The sequence below is a fragment of the Salvelinus fontinalis genome, chromosome 19, assembly GCF_029448725.1.
Source record: "Salvelinus fontinalis isolate EN_2023a chromosome 19, ASM2944872v1, whole genome shotgun sequence".
Classification (NCBI taxonomy): Eukaryota; Metazoa; Chordata; class Actinopteri; order Salmoniformes; family Salmonidae; genus Salvelinus; species Salvelinus fontinalis.
In genome coordinates, this window is record NC_074683.1 from 18,998,505 (window position 1) to 19,017,026 (window position 18,522).

The following is an 18,522-nucleotide window of genomic DNA, read 5'->3' on the forward strand; positions in this document are numbered from 1 at the left end:
TTCCACAGTAACGAAAGCAAATTCTCTACATGTACATACCTGTCTATTGACTTTCACATCTAACTTAGTGTCAGGTGACAAATCTGAGGGTCTGGCCATAGACTGTTCAGACCTGGGGTGGTTCCCAGAGTTTGTGAAGGCTTGGTGGTACTAGTGTACTTGAACCTAGAGACTCCCCCCCCCCCCCCCCCCATTGCTAGTATGGGCAGACTGGATGATGAAATGAAGGGCTCTATTCAAATCTGTAAAGCTGAAGAGTTACAGACTCTGCACTAGAAATGTAAAGGTCATTTCTGATTGAGCAGACATAGGCAGTGTTTACCGTGAATGCGGGCTACACTAAAGCGGGAACATTGCTTTAAATTGCAATCACTCTGTAAAGCTGAACATCTGCTATGCGGATTGAATAGAGCCCTTAATTCTGATTACACACAAGTCAAACAAATTGAATTACATTTGTCCCCAATACTAAATAGTATAGAATTTACTGTAATTACCAGAAGTGTGCACTGTAAACAGAAGTGTTCAGTTACTGTACATGAGTTACATCAGTTCAATATTGCCCCCGTTTCTCCCTTAGATCTGTGGTTTCCTAACACCATGGTGTTACAGTTTTGCATGGGTGTCAACATCTTCTGGTGCCACCTGCCTGCAGAAGGTTGCAACAAGAAGGACCCCTATGGCAAGAACAAGGGTGTAGAGAAAATGTTGCAGTTTTACAGCTAATTTCCTGCAATGATTTGATTTAAACACTCAACTGCCGGTACAGCATGTTTGGACATTTTATTGCACAGCGATTACAATTCCTTAAGGTCTTCATAAACATTTTAAAGCTTTGTAAACAGTGAAGCAGCATCTCCCCAGAGTGTGTGTTTTAGGCTCATCCTATCAACATTCCCCCTTATTTGTGTCGTCTTCTTCATCACCATCATCAGCATGTCTCAACAAGCAAGAGTATGTGAGGTGGCCTTTTTACATTATTGCTTGAGACAAACGTCAGTGAGGCTCTACCTGATTGGGGGGGGGGGTACGCAGGCTGCTCTGAGTCTTCATGTCATTGGCTGCTTCGAGGCTCACTCATAGCTGTGGCTGTAGTGGATTGGTTCATTCATTTGGGCAGGCTGTTTGGGACCTAACACGTGGGGCGTGCTCATTAGGGCACCTGCACACTGTAGCAAAACATCTCAAACCAATGGCAACAGAACTATAATAAGCGTAACTTATTGGACAATTCTAGGTAGTCCCTCCTCGTTTGAACCATTTCTTCCATTTGGCGCCTAATAAATATGATCTGGGTACATTCAAAAGACAAATCGGTCTTTCAACTCTATTATTTTGTCCCCCCCCCCCCCCAAAAAAAAAAACAAATTGAAAAATGAATACATCTGAAGTAGAAAGCGGGTGAAATCATAGGTGAAGTTAAATACTGTACATTCTGTTTGTGAGACAATGATTATAGCAATTGTGGTAAGAGAGAAGGTGTAGCTTGGGAAGGTGGGATGCATACACAACCTCCTGTGTCCTATCGACTACACAAGCCCTTGGACTTAAAAGGGCAACTCTACCACTTTTCAACCTCATTATCTCCATATGGGAAAACAGCACTTTTCTATGACCTGTGGTCCTAAAATAATGTTACCATGTGATATTACAGGGTAGTATTAAAAGTAAAAAAACATTGATTTTCAAAACCTCCAACAAGTTTCTAACCGAAGGTAGGGTGTTTTCTTGCTCCCCACGTCACCACGACTGTTTGAAAATCCCTGTTTTTAAACTGTAATAACTTGTCATCGGGTAGAAATTTTAACTCTATATACAGTTGAAGTCAGAAGTTACATACACTTAGGTTGGAGTCATTAAAAATCATTTTTCAACCACTCCACAAATTTCTTGTTAACAAACTATAGTTTTGGCAAGTAGGTTAGGACACATATTTTGTGCATGACAAGTAATTTTTCCAACAATTGTTTACAGACAGCTTATTTCACTGTATTTCAATTCCAGTGGGTCAGAAGTTTACATACACTAAGTTGACTGTGCCTTTAAATAGCTTGGACAATTCCAGAAAAGGATGTCATGGCTTTATAAGCTTCTGATAGGCTAATTGACATAATTTGAGTCAATTGGAGGTGTACCTGTGCATGTATTTCAAGGCCTACCTTCAAACTCAGTGCCTCTTTGCTTGACATCATGGGAAAATCTGGTTCATCCTTGGGAGTCTGGTTTCCAAACGCCTGAAGGTACCACGTATATCTGACAAACAATAGTACGCAAGTATAAACACCATGGGACCGTGCAGCCGTCATACCGCTCAGGAAGGAGACGCGTTCTGTCTCCGAGAGATGAACATACTTTGGTGCGAAAAGTGCAAATCAATCCCAGAACAACAGCAAAGGACCTTGTGAAGATGCTGGAGGACACAGGTACAAAAGTATCTAAATCCACAGTAAAACGAGTCCTATATCGACATAACCTGAAAGGCCGCTCAGCAAGGAAGAAGCCACTGCTCCAAAACCACCATAAAAAAGCCAAACTACGGTTTGCAACTGCACATGGGGACAAAGATCGTACTTTTTGGAGAAATGTCCTCTGGTCTGATGAAACAAAAATATAACTGTTTGGCCATAATGACCATTATGTTATGAGCAAAAAGGGGGAGCCTTGCATGCCGAAGGACCTACTGTGAAGGACAGGAGTGGCAGCATCATGTGGGGGTGCTTTGCTGCAGGAGGGCCTGGTGCACTTCACAAAATAGATGGCATCATGAGGCAGGAAAATTATGTGGATATATTGAAGCAACATCTCAAGACATCAGTCAGGAAGTTAAAGCTTGGTTGCAAATACGTCTGCCAAATGGACAATAACCCCAAGCATACTTCCCATGTTGTAGCAAAATGGCGTAAGGACAACAAAGTCAAGGTATTGGAGTGGCCATCACAAAGCCCTGACCTCAATCCTTTAGAAAATGTGTGGGCAGAACTGAAAAAGCATGTGCGAGAAAGGAGGCCTATGAACCTGACTCAGTTACACCAGCTCTGTCAGGAGGAATGGCCCAAAATTCACCTAACTTATTGTGGGAAGCTTGTGGAAGGCTACCCAAAATGTTTGACCCAAGTTAAACAATTTAAAGGCAATGCTACCAAATACTAATTGAGTGTATGTAAACTTCTGACCAACTGGGAATGTGATGAAAGAAATAAAAGCCGAAATAAAGAATTGATTCTCTCTACTATTATTCGGACTTTTCACATTCTTAAAATAAAATGGTGATCCTACAGACCTAAGACAGGAATTGTGAAAAACTGAGTTGAAATGTATTTGGCTAAGGTGTATGTAAACTTCCGACTTAAACTGTATATGTTTTTTCTTCAAAATGTACAAATGCGCCGTTGACACTGGTAATGTGATGAGATGATGAAAACAAGGTTGAAACGTGGTGGAGTTGCCCTTTAAGAGACAAAAGGTAAACACAAAAAGAGACAAACATATACACCCAACCATGGTAAAACGTGCTCATAATTTGGCTTTTAGGACACAGATAAGAGAAATGCAGGGCATGAGAGGGATTTTTTTTTTTAAATACACACAAAAAAATGCTTTCACATCCACGGCACACCATGTTAACCCAGTTCAGTTCAGTCCACTGAGACTTGGGGCCATGTCGTCTCTGTTTAGTAAAGGTGAACATAGGGGGTTGAGTGAGGCGGCGGATAGTTCCCGGACAGAGGGACATTCAGTGTTAGTCTGTACACTGTAGATGGGATAGCAAAGTTATGTAGCCCAAGTAGCCAGTCGCGGTCCAAAGAACCCAATCCAGTCCCAAGTCGCCCCTAGTCGCACCGTATTTCCCACAATTCTCTGGTGCTGAGCAGCGCCTTCCCCCAGAAAATAAGACATACAGACTTACTCTTCCCCGCCAATTAGTGCTTGTTAAGGGCTTTCTGTGTGTCATTTACTGTGTCATATATACACCTATGAAGAATTCTCATCATTGGAAAAACAAACAAAAACAAAGACATTAAGAAAATGGCACATTGCGCGTGTTTGTGTTCTGTGTGCTAGCGATTAGGATAACTCTAGTTAATTAAAGTATTTTTTTTTCTCATAAGGTTGCGAAGCAGATGGAGAGGCAAGCCCAATGCAAGGCGGGACACTCCCTCCAACGTGGGCAGCCATTGGTGGACGGACAGGATCGGGGCGGAGTTATGCTGCCAGGTCATCATTAGGGAGTCGTTGCCGTGGCGCGGTTGGCCTTCATCTTGTCCAACCGTTTAGAGAGGTGGCTGTTGTTCGACTCAAGTTCGTCTACCTTGTCCAGCGCTGACCGCAACTGCCATCCAGGAATAGAAAAAAAAACTATCATTAGGATTTTATTCAGAGACTCATTCAAAATCAACAATGAATCAAAAACACAAATTGTGTACATTATAACCCAAGTGTGCACCTGTTCACTCCCCCTAAGATTTGAAGGGATTAGTCCAATCCTTTAAAATCCATGCAGGGAAGTCCATTAGTGCACACTTCGGGTAAAGGAGGGAGAAACTAGTCCCTTCTATTCCACATGACCATGTAATTCTATCCATTTCAGAAGCAGTGTTCTGAACATTGCAGACCCCTGACATTTGGTCTCTGCATAGGAGCTTGATTTAAGCCACATAACTGACAGCTGGGGGACCATACTTCTCTCTGCAGCTTGCGTTTCTCAGACTTCAACTCATCCTCCACTTTCTCTGCGTTCTCCGACGCCCCCTTGTAGCGGGTCACCTGACCCTCTAGCCTAGTAACCTGCAGATTGGATAGAGTACATGAGAATCTCAGCCTATAACGAGTCAAATGAGCAGTACTTGGATCTGTGATAATTATCTCTTTCCAATCAACCAGGTTAATGACAGTACACTTACATTCTGTTCCAAAGCTGTCACTTCCTGCTCCGATTTGACAAGTTTGAACTTCAGGTCACTAAGTTGCCTGCTGGCATCTCCTGCAAATGTGGGGAAAAAAGAAAACATCTGATGTGGCACAAAGTCTAATGTGCCAATGCAGTAGATACTGAATATGAATCCTATTAAAATAACATAGTTAGGACTAACATACATTTTTTGTCTTGAGTTATTCATCTCAGTCATAACACGTTACAGTGTCTGTGAATCTTACTCTGCAGGTCTTGTATGTGTGGGTCTGTGCCGTTCTCCAGAACCTCGCCCTCTGGGCTGGAGTCCTCAATCTCGTTCCTCTGTTTCTTCTGCTCTACTTGGGCCTTCAGTTTCTTCACCTATAGGGAGGACCACATTCAGGACATAGACAGACAGTTAAAACCTATTCAAATTGTAGCTGTATAAAAACTACAGGAAACAGCAACACAAACATACAGGTAACTGCCAAAATAAAGGAAACACCAACATTGTCTTATTAGGGCATTGGGCCACCACGAGCCGCCAGAACAGCTTTATTGCACCTAGGCATAGATTCTACAAGTGTCTGGAACTCTATTGGAGGGTTGCGACACTAATCTTCCACGAGAAACTACACATTTGGTGTTTTGTTGGTGGTGGTAGAAAACGGTCTCATGCTCCGCTCCAGAATCACCCATAAGTGTTCAATTGTGTTGAGATCTGGTGACAGACGGCATACATCGTTTTCATGCTCATTAAACCATTCAGTGACCGCTCGTGCCCTGTGGATGGGGGCATTGGCATCCTGGAAGAGACCACACCAATCAGCATAGAAATGATTCACCATAGGTTGAAGGTGATCACTCAGAATGGCTGTGAATTTGTTGGCGCTTATCTTGCCATCTAAGGGGTTGAGTGGACCTACAGTTGAAGTCAGAAGTTTACATACACTTAGGTTGAAGTCATTAAAAATGGTTTTTCAACCACTCCACAAATGTCTTGTTAACAAACTATAGTTTTGGCAAGTCGGTTAGGACATCTGCTTTGTGCATGACACAAATCATTTTTCCAACAATTGTTTACAGACAGAATATTTCACTGCATCACAATTCCAGTGGGTCAGAAGTTCACATACAATAAGTTGACTGTGCCTTTAAACAGCTTGGAAAATTCCAGAAAATTATGTCATGGCTTTAAAAGCTTCTGATAGGCTAATTGACATCATTTGAGTCAATTGGAGGTGTACCTGTGCATGTATTTCAAGGCCTACCTTCAAACTCAGTGCCTCTTTGCTTGACATCATGGGAAAATCCAAAGAAATCAACCTCGGAAAAATAATTGTAGAACTCCACAAGTCTGGTTCATCCTTGGGAGCAATTTCCAAACGCCTGAAGGTACCACTTTAATCTGTATAAACAATAGTACGCAAGTATAAACACCATGGGACCGTGCAGCCGTCATACCGCTCAGGAAGGAGACGCGTTCTGTCTCCGAGAGATGAACATACTTTGGTGCGAAAAGTGCAAATCAATCCCAGAACAACAGCAAAGAACCTTGTGAAGATGCTGGAGGAAACGGGTACAAAAATGTATCTATGTCCACAGTGAAACGAGTCCTATATCGACATCAGCAAGGAAGAAGCCACTGCTCCAAAACTGCCATAAAAAAAGCCAAACTACGGTTTGCAACTGCACATGGGGACAAAGAGCGTAGTTTTTGTAGAAATGTCCTATGGTCTGTTGAAACAAAATAGAACTGTTTGGCCATAATGACCATTGTTATGAGCAAAAAGGGGGAGCCTTGCATGCCGAAGGACCTACTGTGAAGCACAGGAGTGGCAGCATCATGTGGGGGTGCTTTGCTGCAGGAGGGACTGGTGCACTTCACAAAATAGATAGCATCATGAGGTAGGAAAATGATGTGGATATATTGAAGCAACATCTCAAAACATCAGTCAGAAAGTTAAAGCTTGGTCACAAATGGGTCTTCCAAATGGACAATGACCCCAAGCATACTTCCAAAGTTGTGGCAAAATGGCGTAAGGACAACAAAGTCAAGGTATTGGAGTAGCCATCACAAAGCCCTGACCTCAATCCCATAGAACATTGTGGGCAGAACTGAAAAAGTGTGTGCTAGCAAGGAGGCCTACAAATCTGACTCAGTTACACCAGCTCTGTCAGGAGGAATGGGCCAAAATTCACCCAGCTCATTGTGGGAAGCTTGTGGAAGGCTACCCGAAACGTTTGACCCAAGTTAAACAATTTAAAGGCAATGCTAACAAATACTAATTGAGTGTACGTAAACTTCTGACCCACTGGGAATGTGATGAAAGAAATAAAAGCTGAAATAAATCATTATCTCTACTATTATTTGGACATTTCACATTCTTAAAATAAAGTGGAGATCCTAACTGACCTAAGACAGGGAATTTTTACTAGGATTAAATGTCAGGAATTGTGAAAAACTGAGTTTAAATGTATTTGGCTAAGGTGTATGTAAACTTCCAACTTCAACTGTAAACCATGCCAGGAAAATGCACCCCATATCATAAAAGAGCCACTAGAACCTTACTTTAGTGTTTCCCACATGGACAGAAGGAACAGCCATGTCAGAATGCTGTTCATTGACTACAGCTCAGCTTTCAACAACATAGTGCCCTTAAATCTCATCACTAAGCTAAGGACCCTGGGACTAAACACCTCCCTCCGCAAATGGATCCTGGGCTTCCTGACGGGCCGCCCCCAAGGTGGTAAGGGCAGGCAACAACACATCTGCCACGATGATCCTCAAAACAGGGGCCCCTCAGGGGTGTGTGCTTAGTCCCCTCCTGTACTCCCTGTTCCCCCATGACTGCATGGCCAAGCACGACTCCAACACCATCAAGTTTGCTGACAACACAGCAGTTGTAGGCCTGATCATCGACAACGATGACACAGCCTATAGGGAGGTGGTCAGAAACCTGGCAGTGTGGTGCCAGGACAAAAACCTCTCCTTCAATGTGAGTAAGACAAAGGAGATGATCGTGGACAACAGGAAAAGGAGGGCTGAACACGCCCCCAGTCACATCGAGCGGGTTGAGAGTTTCAAGTTCCTTGGTGTCTACATCACCAACAAACTATCATGGTCTAAACACACCAAGAAAGTCGCGAAGAGGGCACAACACCTTTTTCCCCTCAGGAGACTGAAAAGATTTATCATTTTTATTATATTTCACCTTTATTTAACCAGGTAGGCTAGTTGAGAACAAGTTCTCATTTACAACTGCGACCTGGCCAAGATAAAGCAAAGCAGTGCGACACAAACAACAACAGAGTTACACATGGAATAAACAAACACACAGTCAATAATACAGTAGAAAAAATAAAATTCTATATACAGTGAGTGCAAATGAGGTAAGGGAGGTAAGGCAATAAATAGGCCATGGTGGCAAAGTAATAACAATATAGCAATTAAACACTGTAATGGTAGATGTGCAGAAGATGAATGTGCAAGTAGAGATACTGGGGTGCAAAGGAGCAAGATAAATACAGTATGGGGATGAGGTAGTTGGATGAGCTGTTTACAGATGGGCTATGTACAGGTGCAGTGATCTGTGAGCTGCTCTGACAGCTGGTGCTGAAAGCTAGTGAGGGAGATATGAGCTTTCAGCTTCAGTGATTTTTGCAGTTCGTTCCAGTCATTTGCAGCAGAGAACTGGAAGGAAAGGCAGCCAAAGGAGGAATTGGCTTTGGGGGTGACCAGTGAGATATACCTGCTGGAGCGCGTGCTACGGGTGGGTGCTGCTATGGTGACCAGTGAGCTGAGATAAGGCGGGGCTTTACCTAGCAGAGACTTGTAGATGACCTGGAGCCAGTGGGTTTGGCGACGAGTATGAAGCGATGGCCAACCAACGAGAGTGTACAGGTCGCAGTGGTGGGTAATATATGGGGCTTTGGTGACAAAACAGATGGCACTGTGATAGACTGCATCCAATTTGTTGAGTAGAGTGTTGGAGGCTATTTTATAAATGACATCGCCGAAGTCGAGGATCGGTAGGATGGTCAGTTTTACGAGGGTATGTTTGGCAGCATGAGTGAAGGATGCTTTGTTGCAAAATGGGGAGCTGATTCTAGATTTAATTTTGGATTGGTAATGTTTAATATGAGTCTGGAAGGAGAGTTTACAGTCTAGCCAGACACCTAGGCACTTGTAATTGTCCACATATTCTAAGTCAGAACCGTCCAGAAGTGTGATGCTGGACGGGCGGGCAGTGATCGGTTGAAGAGCATGCATTTAGTTTTACTTGCATTTAATAGCAGGAGGCCATGGAAGGAGAGTTGTATGGCATTGAAGCTCGTCTGGAGGTTAGTTAACAGTGTCCAAAGAAGGGCCAGATGTATACAGAATGGTGTCGTCTGCATAGAGGTGGATCAGAGAATCACCAGCAGCAAGAGCGACATCATTGATGTATACAGAGAAGAGAGTCTGCCCAAGAATTGAACCCTGTGGCCCCCCATAGAGACTGCCAGAGGCCCGGACAAGAGGCCCTCCGATATGACACACTGAACTCTATCAAAGAAGTAGTTGGTGAACCAGGCGAGGCAATCATTTGAGAAACCAAGGCTGTTGAGTCTGCCAATAAGAATGTGGTGATTGACAGAGTCGAAAGCCTTGGCCAGGTCGATGAATACGGCTGCACAATAATGTCTCTTATCGATGGCGGTTATGGTATCGTTTAGGACCTTGAGTGTGGCTGAGGTGCACCCATGACCAGCACTGAAACCAGACTGCATAGCGGAGAAGGTACGGTGGGATTCGAAATGGTCGGTAATCTGTTTGTTAACTTGGCTTTCGAAGACCTTAGAAAGGCAGGGTAGGATAGATATAGGTCTGTAGCAGTTTGGGTCTAGAGTGTCTCCCCCTTTGAAGAGGGGGATGACTGTGGCAGCTTTCCAATCTTTGGCAACCTCAGACGATACGAAAGAAAGGTTGAACAGGCTAGTAATAGGGGTTGCAACAATTTCCGCAGATCATTTTTGAAATAGTGGGTCCAGATTGTCTAGCCCGGCTGATTTGTAGGGGTCCAGATTTTGCAGCTCTTTAAGAACATCAGCTCTCTGGATTTGGGTGAAGGAGAAATGGGGGAGTCTTGGGCGAGTTGCTGTGGGGAGTGCAGGGCTGTTGACCGGGGTAGGGGTAGCCAGGTGGGAAGCATGGCCAGCCGTAGAAAAATGCTTATTGAAATTCTCAATTATAGTGGATTTATCAGTGGTGACAGTGTTTCTTAACCTCAGTGCAGTGGGCAGCTGGGAGGAAGTGCTCTTATTCTCCATGGACTTTACAGTGTCCCACAACTTTTTTGAGCTACAGGATGCAAATTTCTGCTTGAAAAAGCTAGCCTTAGCTTTCCTAACTGCCTGTGTATATTTGTTCCTAACTTCCCTGAAAAGTTGCATATCACGGGGGCTAGTTGATGGGTTCCCAGATGGGTTCCCAGATCCTCAAAGTTCTATAGCTGCACCATCGAGAGCATCCTGACCGGTTGCAACACCGCCTCGTGTGGCAACTTCTCAGCATCCGACCGTAAGGTGCTACAGAGGGTAGTGCGTACGGCCCAGTACATCCCTGGAGCCAAGCTCCCTGCCATCCAGAACCTATATACTAGGCGGTGTCAGAGGATGGCCACAAAAATGGTTAAAGACTCCAGTCACCCAAGTCAGACTGTTCTCTCTGCTACCGCACGACAAGCGGTACCGGAGCGCCAAGTCTTGGTCCAAAAGGCTCTTTAACAGCTTCTACACCCAAGCCATTAGACTGCTGAACAAATTAATAAAAATGTCCACCTGGACTATTTGCATTGACCCCCCCCCCCCCCTGTTTTTACACTGCAGCTACTCACCGTTTATTATCTATGCAAAGTCACTTTACCCCTACCTACACGTACAAATTACCTTGACTAATCTGTACTCCCACACACCGACTCAGTACTGGTACCCCCTGTATATAGCTTCATTATTGTTATTTTATTGTGTTACTTTAAACAAAACAAAAACAAAAAAAGTAACTTGTTTATTTAGTAAATATTATATTTACTCTATTTTCTTAACTGCATTGTTGGTAATGGGATTGTTGTATTCAGCATATGTGACAAATACAATTTCATTTTATTTGCCTGTAGGTCTATTGCCAATTCAGTTGAAGAGTTCAGCTAGCGTAATGGGTGACAGACTACGGATGGATGGATGTCCTTACTCACCTGTCCTATCAAGTTCTCCCGCTCGTCAACCAGCTTCCTCAGGCGGATCTCTGAAAGAAAAAAAGTCTTTAGAGCAGATCTGCTTAGTGTTAAAAGTGTCACAGAACTTCTCACCATTATCTGTATAACTTTGAGTAAGCATCTATAACCCAATCAATACACACTTTCATTATGTTCATGCAAGAACAACTTGAGCATACAGTAAAAACCAATGTCAACATACCGGGGGTGGGAGGAGCCAAGTACATGGATGGGGAGGGGCTGAGTCGGGGTGGGAGGAGTTTAGAGTCACTTGATGCATGCAATGGAGCAGGTGTCCACTGGGAGAGTGTAGGTGAGGGGTGGGGTTATGGTTAGCATGCAGAAACTGGAGAGGAGGGCACACAGCCCTCTAGGGCATTTTTATGCTAAACAGCTAATGGATGAGGGAAGTTGAGCCGAAGAGAGGATGTTTGTGCGTCAATGAGACTGCTATAGACAGGCAGACAACACATAAGTACTATTATACATTACTAAAGTGTATTTCTCAAAGTTTGTAATCACTTATTTTATTCAAATCATGGAAAGGGTCAGAAGGTATTTCCTTACAAAAAGTGCACACGAAGAAACATTTAGACCAGTGATTAACAAGGGAGACATATTCTTACACGGTATACAATTTGTCTAGCAGTCATATCATCATATGAATTCAGGAAACATGGCATATACTGAACACAAAGCAATTTTATAGTATGCACATGATATCCTAGGGCTTGGATTTAACCTGATATCATTGCCTACATGGAATGGACTTGTAACATGGAGGATTTTTATTTCAATGGCATGAGACAAATCTCAATCGGTTAGTTTCTCTCTTCGTCAAAATACACCAAGCAAGAAAATATTTTTGTTGTTCCGGGCAAACTTTGGACGAGGCTTGGGCGGTATACCGTTTTTAGAAATAGCCAGGGAAAACTGGGTCTTTTAAGTTTACAAAAAAAGAGTTATATTTGTAGCTACTTTTTAAGGAAAGCACCTGCAGTCAACTTGTGCAATACGTTAGCAGATGCAGCAGATCGCGTTCTTCTTTACACATTATGAAGCTTACCGTATTTCCCCCAGAACAGTTGATAGTTTATTTTTATTTCTTTATTTAACCCTTATTGTACCAGGTAAGTTGACTGAGAACACATTCTCATTTACAGCAATGTCCTGGGGATGATTGAGCCAATTGGAAGCCGGGGATGATTAGGTGGCGATGATGGTATAAGGGCCAGATTGGGAATTTAGCCAGAACACCGGGGTTAACACTCCTACTCTTAACATGTTTGTTTGTAAATAGCACAATGGGAGAAAGCGGGAGCAGTCCAGCTGTGTATTGACAAGGGTCGCATTTTATATTTAAAGTCAAGTGTTTTTTTGCTTCAAGAGTGATCAGGGAAGTGCAACTATAGTTTTCCTTCACAGAAAATACATTAGTGCAGCACATTCGACAGAAAATAGCTTCCTTTTTATCAACAGAAGTGCAACGCTATTTGGCTGGCAGCCACACAGGTAAATGAGCTTACAATGAAAAAGCAAGGTCTTTCTTGCAAAAACGATGCATGGCCATCATACTGTATTTCGAATGTTTATCATAGGAAAAGTAGCTGGCTACATTCTTTCTAATGTTTTGGTTAAAGTTCATCTTGCATTTTACAAGAGAAAAGTAGTCTGGCTACACTGAGAAAAGTATCAGAAAAGTAGCTACACATCATTCAGAGAACTGTCTGCTGATAGAATGCTCGTTTGAGTGGAGAAGTGAAACTGAAGCACAAAAGTAGTCTGATGCCGAGCAGAAATTTTTAGAAGCATTTTAGATCTGCGTTTACAAAATTCAGCAAGATATATGTTTTATATTTTTTCTCCTGCGTTAAAAACACAGAATTCTGCATTAACGTAAATTAAAGTGGCTGAATTGATAAGGTGACGGGGCATCGTTTGGTGTTAGCTTTCTGCTGTGTTTGAGAGCTCAAAGCCCGTTGGATGAATTATCTGTAAGGCTGCCACTGCTTGATTTCCTTGCGTTTTTTTCTCCTCTTCGTTCACGTTCTGTCTGAGCAGGCAGGCCCCTTCCCTAGCGACTCCACACAGACAAAGTGTGTACACATGCTGCTCCAGTGCCAGTACTGTTTTTACTTCAGACAAGCATGCGTCAAAACTTAATTTGCACAATGTCCGTCATTCACATTTCGCTTGTAAATGTCCAAACATGACATTTGGTAGCTCCTACCTATATATGTATACCTTTATGAGCTGGATTGCCTGTCTTTGCAATTTGTTTATTTTCGTTTGGGCTCGTTAACATATTTAGCTAGCAGCCTCCATGGAAATTCCCTATTACTTGTGCCAATTTTGTTAGCATTCTGGTAAGACGGCCAATGTTTTTGGGGGGCGCCCCCTTGTGTACTAGGCCGGTAATTCCATAAATCACAGGATGAGAGAAGGACGGTATGACGATACGAATATCATGCATTGCAATATAAACATTGTACCTTGAATAGATGAAGAAAAACATACTGTCATTCAATCAATATTACATTATTACAGTATAGGTATATAGGTGCTGCAGATTTATACGAGAGTATGGGCAATGTACCCTACCAGGGCCAGGTAAGTAGTAACACATTTGATTGATTCTACTTATCAACTACTACTAGTCTTAAATGAATGGTTTTCTTAGTTGAATCAGGTGTGTTACTGCTTGTTTGGGGAAAAACAGCCTGCGTGGTAAGATTACCCACCCCTTATGGCAAACTTCCCTAAAAATTAGCTAAAATACCCACATGCTGTGAAGTCAAAGTGTTTGGACAGTGGCATATTTGTTGTTACATGGCCATTATATGTCTAATGTATATCATAGTCAGCTTTAATTTGAGGGTATTTTCATCCAAATTGGGGTACCCGTTTAGAAATGACTGCACGTTTTGTACAATGTCCCCCCATTTTAGGGGCCCAAAAGTATTTGGACAAATTCACTTATGTGCATTAAAGTAGTCAAATGTTTAGTATTTGGTCCCATATTCCAAGCAATGACTACATCAAGCTTATGTCCAATAGAAATGTATGGTAAATTATGTATTGTGTCATTTTGGAGTCACTTTTGTTGTAAATAAGAATAGAATATTTCTAAACACTTCTACATTAATGTGGATGCTACAATGATTTTGGATAATCATGAATGAAATCATGAATACTGATGAGTGAGAAAATTACAGAGCCCTACACATAATCCCCCTCAACCTCTCCTGTTTAGCATGTCTTGGGGTTATGGTCTATGTGCCTCTAACTTTCTCACTCATCATTATTCGTAATCATAGTAGCATCCACATTAATGTAGAAGTGTTTAGAAACATCCTATTCGTATATACAATAAAAGTGACAATAGAAATGTAATGGTAAATAATGTATTGGGCACAACATAATCTGAAACAACCAAAACAAACTGCAAATGCATCCAACAAGCTGCGTGTAGTCATTGAGTACTAGAAATATAGGTACAAATACTACACTTTTGATTACTTTAACACACAAAAGAATTTGTCCAAATACTTTTGGTTCCCTAAAATAGAGCATGTACAAAAAGTGCTGAACAAAAAGTACGCTCAAATTAAAGCTGACAGTCTTCACTTTACCTCATAGTCATTGTATACATTTCAAAATCCAAAGTGCTGGAATACAAAGCCAAAACAAAAAAAGTGTCACAAATACTTTTGGACCTCAAAATACAGTACATCGAATTATAACTTTGGAAGGAATTTGAATGGTACTTGCTTTGGCTGTAGTAGTTGAGACTTTGCACTTTTATAAATATTTGCTGTTGTTTATATTGAGTGCAGACCTAAAAACTAGGACATTCGGCAGTCCTCTTTTCCCTTGCCTTTTACTTTCTTACTGCCTTTTTTCAAGCCTGTCCTAGATTGCTCATTGTCGCCCTCTGCTGAATCCTCTGTACTTCGACTACTTTCTCTTCTACCCTGCTGTGACCCATACTGGATTGCCTCTTCGCCCTCTTCTACTGGCAAAGCCTCTACCGCAGGTACATTCTGCTGCCTCTCGCTCTCTTCTACACCTTGATGTTCAACAGTCACACTCACTCCCTCCTCTGCAATGTCTTTCTGATTGTATGTTACACTAACCCCTTCCTCTAATGTGATTAGTTGTTGTTCTTCATTCACGTTCTGGCTCTCGACTATGGTTTGTGCTTTTTCTTCAGGCCTTCGGAGCTCCTCTGGTGCATTATCTGACCCCCCTTCAATTGATTGCTGTGCCACTATCGCGCTAACTCCCTCTGTGTCCTGCGGTTTGTCATCCTCCTCTTCCTCGTTAGCCTCCTCTTTACCAGGCTCTACCTCCATTTTGTATCCTACCGACATCGTTCTCATTTCCTGGCTGACCTCCTCTTGGGATGTTATTGGGAATACATTTGCAGGAATCACTGAAACGAGGTCAGAAAAGTCAAACGATTGACCCTCATTTTCATTCTCCTCGTCATTCCACTGCTCACTGGGTCCAGGTACCTCGTTACCCTCCAGCTTGGCCTCAATGGGATCATCTTGCTCTTCTGCTTTCGCCACCATAGTGCATGGTCCACTTTCATTGTGGCTCTGTTCCCTAAAAGAGTCAATTGTCACCGGAGTTTCTTTTAATGGGTCCTGTAGTCGTGTTTCTGTAGCGTTCAGCTCGGTCTCTGTAGAGATCCCTCCATTTGATGCTGTTTCTGGCTTGTTGTTGTCATACAAGTGCCTGTCAGTGACTGGACAATCAAGTATATCCACCAGTTGTTCAGGCAGTCTTATGGTCTCAGCAGCAGGGCAGTTGCGGTCAAGCGATATGCTACAACATTTCTCATCTGCTGAATTGTTGCATTTCTCTACATTTGCTGGCAGTGCCATTGAAGTGTCTTCATGTTCAAGTGCATTTGTACGCTCTTCTGGGCTCCCATTTTGTTTATCCTGACCTGCCTCTTTTAGGTCTTGTGTCGCATTTTCATTAGCCTGGTCTGGGTGAGTAGTGACACCATCATGGGAGAAAAGGTCTTCAGGTTCCACGCTCTTCTTGAGCTCTGGTCTTAGAACGATGGGACTGTGAAAGTTATTCCCCTGTTCCTTTGTGTCTTGGATTGTTTGAGCCTCTTCAACTGAGACCGTGATTGCACCTTCCTCTTTGACATTGTTTGAATTCCCAGCTGTGGACTGTTTCGAGTCCAATGGACATTTTGGGTCAGCTGAAGAGTTCAAACAGTCTCCAACGTTATCAGGGTTGGTTGTGTACCCTGACTCGTCCTTTTGGGTACCAGTATTTGCTGTCGATTCTAATTCCTCCATAGGGTTATGAGCGCTGGTTATACACTTGGAGTGAGCAACAGGATCAGCAATACCAATGTTGGACTCAAGGGATAATACTGATATCTCGCCTTCTGATTTCGCCGATTCCATTGTAGGTTTGTGTTTGTCCTTTTTCATTTTCTTCTTTTTCTTCTTTGAGACAACCTCCTCACTCTTAGCTTGGTCAGTCAGAGATACTTCAATGGTAGGCCCCTCGCTTTTAACCTCTACTCGGTCTTCTTCTAGTTGTTCTTCCTTCAGGTTCAGTCCCTCCTCAGCTATGGTTTGGAGCTCTCGATCTGGTGAACTACTGGTCCCCTCCTCTAGATGCTGCTGTGTCTCTATTGTGATAACCCCCTCTCCTACCGCCTCTACTGGCTCCTTATCGGTTGGGGTGGAGACCATATCCTTTTCTGTTTTGCTCATCTCATCTCCCTGCGTTTCATCACCTTGTTTCTCTCCCTTCTTCTTGCCTTTCTTTTTCTTCTTGCCTCCTTGGGACTGTGGCTGCATGTCAGTGGTCTCTGGTAACACACATGCCTTTTTTGTTTTCCGAGGCTCAGGTTGTTGAGGCTCAGGGTTTGATTCGACTGGGCTCTTAGGAGTATCAAGGTCTGTCCCTAGGCTAATCTGTGTGCCATTTGTCATGGAGACTACACACGTTTCTGTTGTGCTCTTCTTATGGTCTTCCTGCTTTACATCGCTTTGTGTCTCTCCCTTCTTCTTCTTGCCTTTCTTCTTCTTGTTGCCTGCTTGGGCCTGTGGCTGCAGGTCAGTTATCTCTGGTAACACTTCAGACTTTTTTGTTTTCTGAGGCTCAAGGTTTGATTTGATTGGGCTCTTACTAGTATCAAGGTCTGTCCCTTGGCTAATCTGTGTGCCATTTTTCATGGTGTCCTCAATGGTTCCCCTAGGCAGAGGATATGAGTCTAAACAATTCACGTCCTCTTTACTCGATTCGTTTTTCTCTTGTTCAGCTGCTGCACCATATTCTGAGGTAGGCTCTTTTGAGGACGTCTCTTTGGTGTTGTCACTGCTCTTGACAACTTTGGTCTCTGCCTCATCTGCCTCGTCATTTTCTATTCCTAGTTCCCCTTCGCTTGCAACCTCTACTCTGCCTTGCCCTGTCCCCTCTACACCTGCTGCTTCGTACCCCTCCCCCGCTACTGTAACCTCTTCCTCAGGACCCGTTACAACCACAAGTACCTCAGCATCACAGACCGGTCCACTTTTGACCTCTACTACTGGTGTATTGTCAGAGTCTTTGTTGACATCACTGCCTTCAATTTCAACCTCTTCCCGCAATGTGGGCGAGAACGGCTGAGCCTCCCTTGGCGTTTCTGTTTCAGAAACACCAACAAGGCTACAGGGGGTGGGCGAGGTCAGATGGTTCTCTCGAGCCTCCTCCTCGTGTGTATCCTCTTGCTGCCTGGACCTTCCTGGATCCACCACCTTATCCCCTCTACTTTCCAACGCCGTCTCCTGAGCTCTGCCTAGGAGACCATGAGGGATACCATGAGGGTGAAATAGGCCAAACACTGTGGCTTGGAGTTTCAAATAGACATTTTTCTGATGATCGAGATCTGCCAGTTGAACCTGGGCCAATTAGAGCAAAGCGGAATTGGAAAGAATTGGGTAAAAATCGAACCAGCATGGAAGAGGTGGAAAAGGAAGAAGAGGAGGAGAGCACCAAACAAACCCTTGATCCCAGATTAATCTTCAAGGCAGACGAGCAGGTCAGAGGCACCTTGGCAAGCTGCAAATCTTAAACTCTGAAATGTCTACTGTGGTGTTATATTGCTTTGGGACTGGACAGAAATTGACAGGTTTGTGACTTAACACAAACAAAACATTTTTCCTAATCATTTACAAAAAAAAATAATCGATAACCTACATTGAATAGACCAATTAATGCATTCATTGATTGTGATCCGTGTAAACACCAACCAACTATACCACCACAGCAAACACTTCAAATACCATTGATATTTATCAGGTTGAAGCAAAGAGTTTAAAATAGACAAACACAAGGTCAACATAATTTCGCCAA

The 18,522-nt window shown here is 43.1% G+C and overlaps 1 protein-coding gene across 7 annotated transcripts in view; it reads right to left on the reverse strand.

Annotated features, from left to right (window-relative positions):
- Window positions 1-764: 764 nt before the first annotated feature.
- The window catches only part of LOC129816461 (leucine-rich repeat flightless-interacting protein 2-like), an 81,058-nt gene continuing 63,300 nt past the window's right edge, over window positions 765-18,522 (reverse strand). For 6 of the 7 annotated variants that reach the window (XM_055870978.1, XM_055870984.1, XM_055870979.1 and 3 more), the window contains one exon: window positions 11,646-17,965. In XM_055870978.1, coding sequence (XP_055726953.1) covers window positions 14,994-17,965 — 2,972 coding nt within the window. In that variant the 3' untranslated portion in view covers window positions 11,646-14,993. Of the gene's footprint in view, window positions 4,331-4,680; window positions 4,786-4,901; window positions 4,982-5,154; window positions 5,273-11,127; window positions 11,178-11,645; window positions 17,966-18,522 lie in introns of those variants that run through there. The other variant, XM_055870985.1, reaches the window with a different exon arrangement.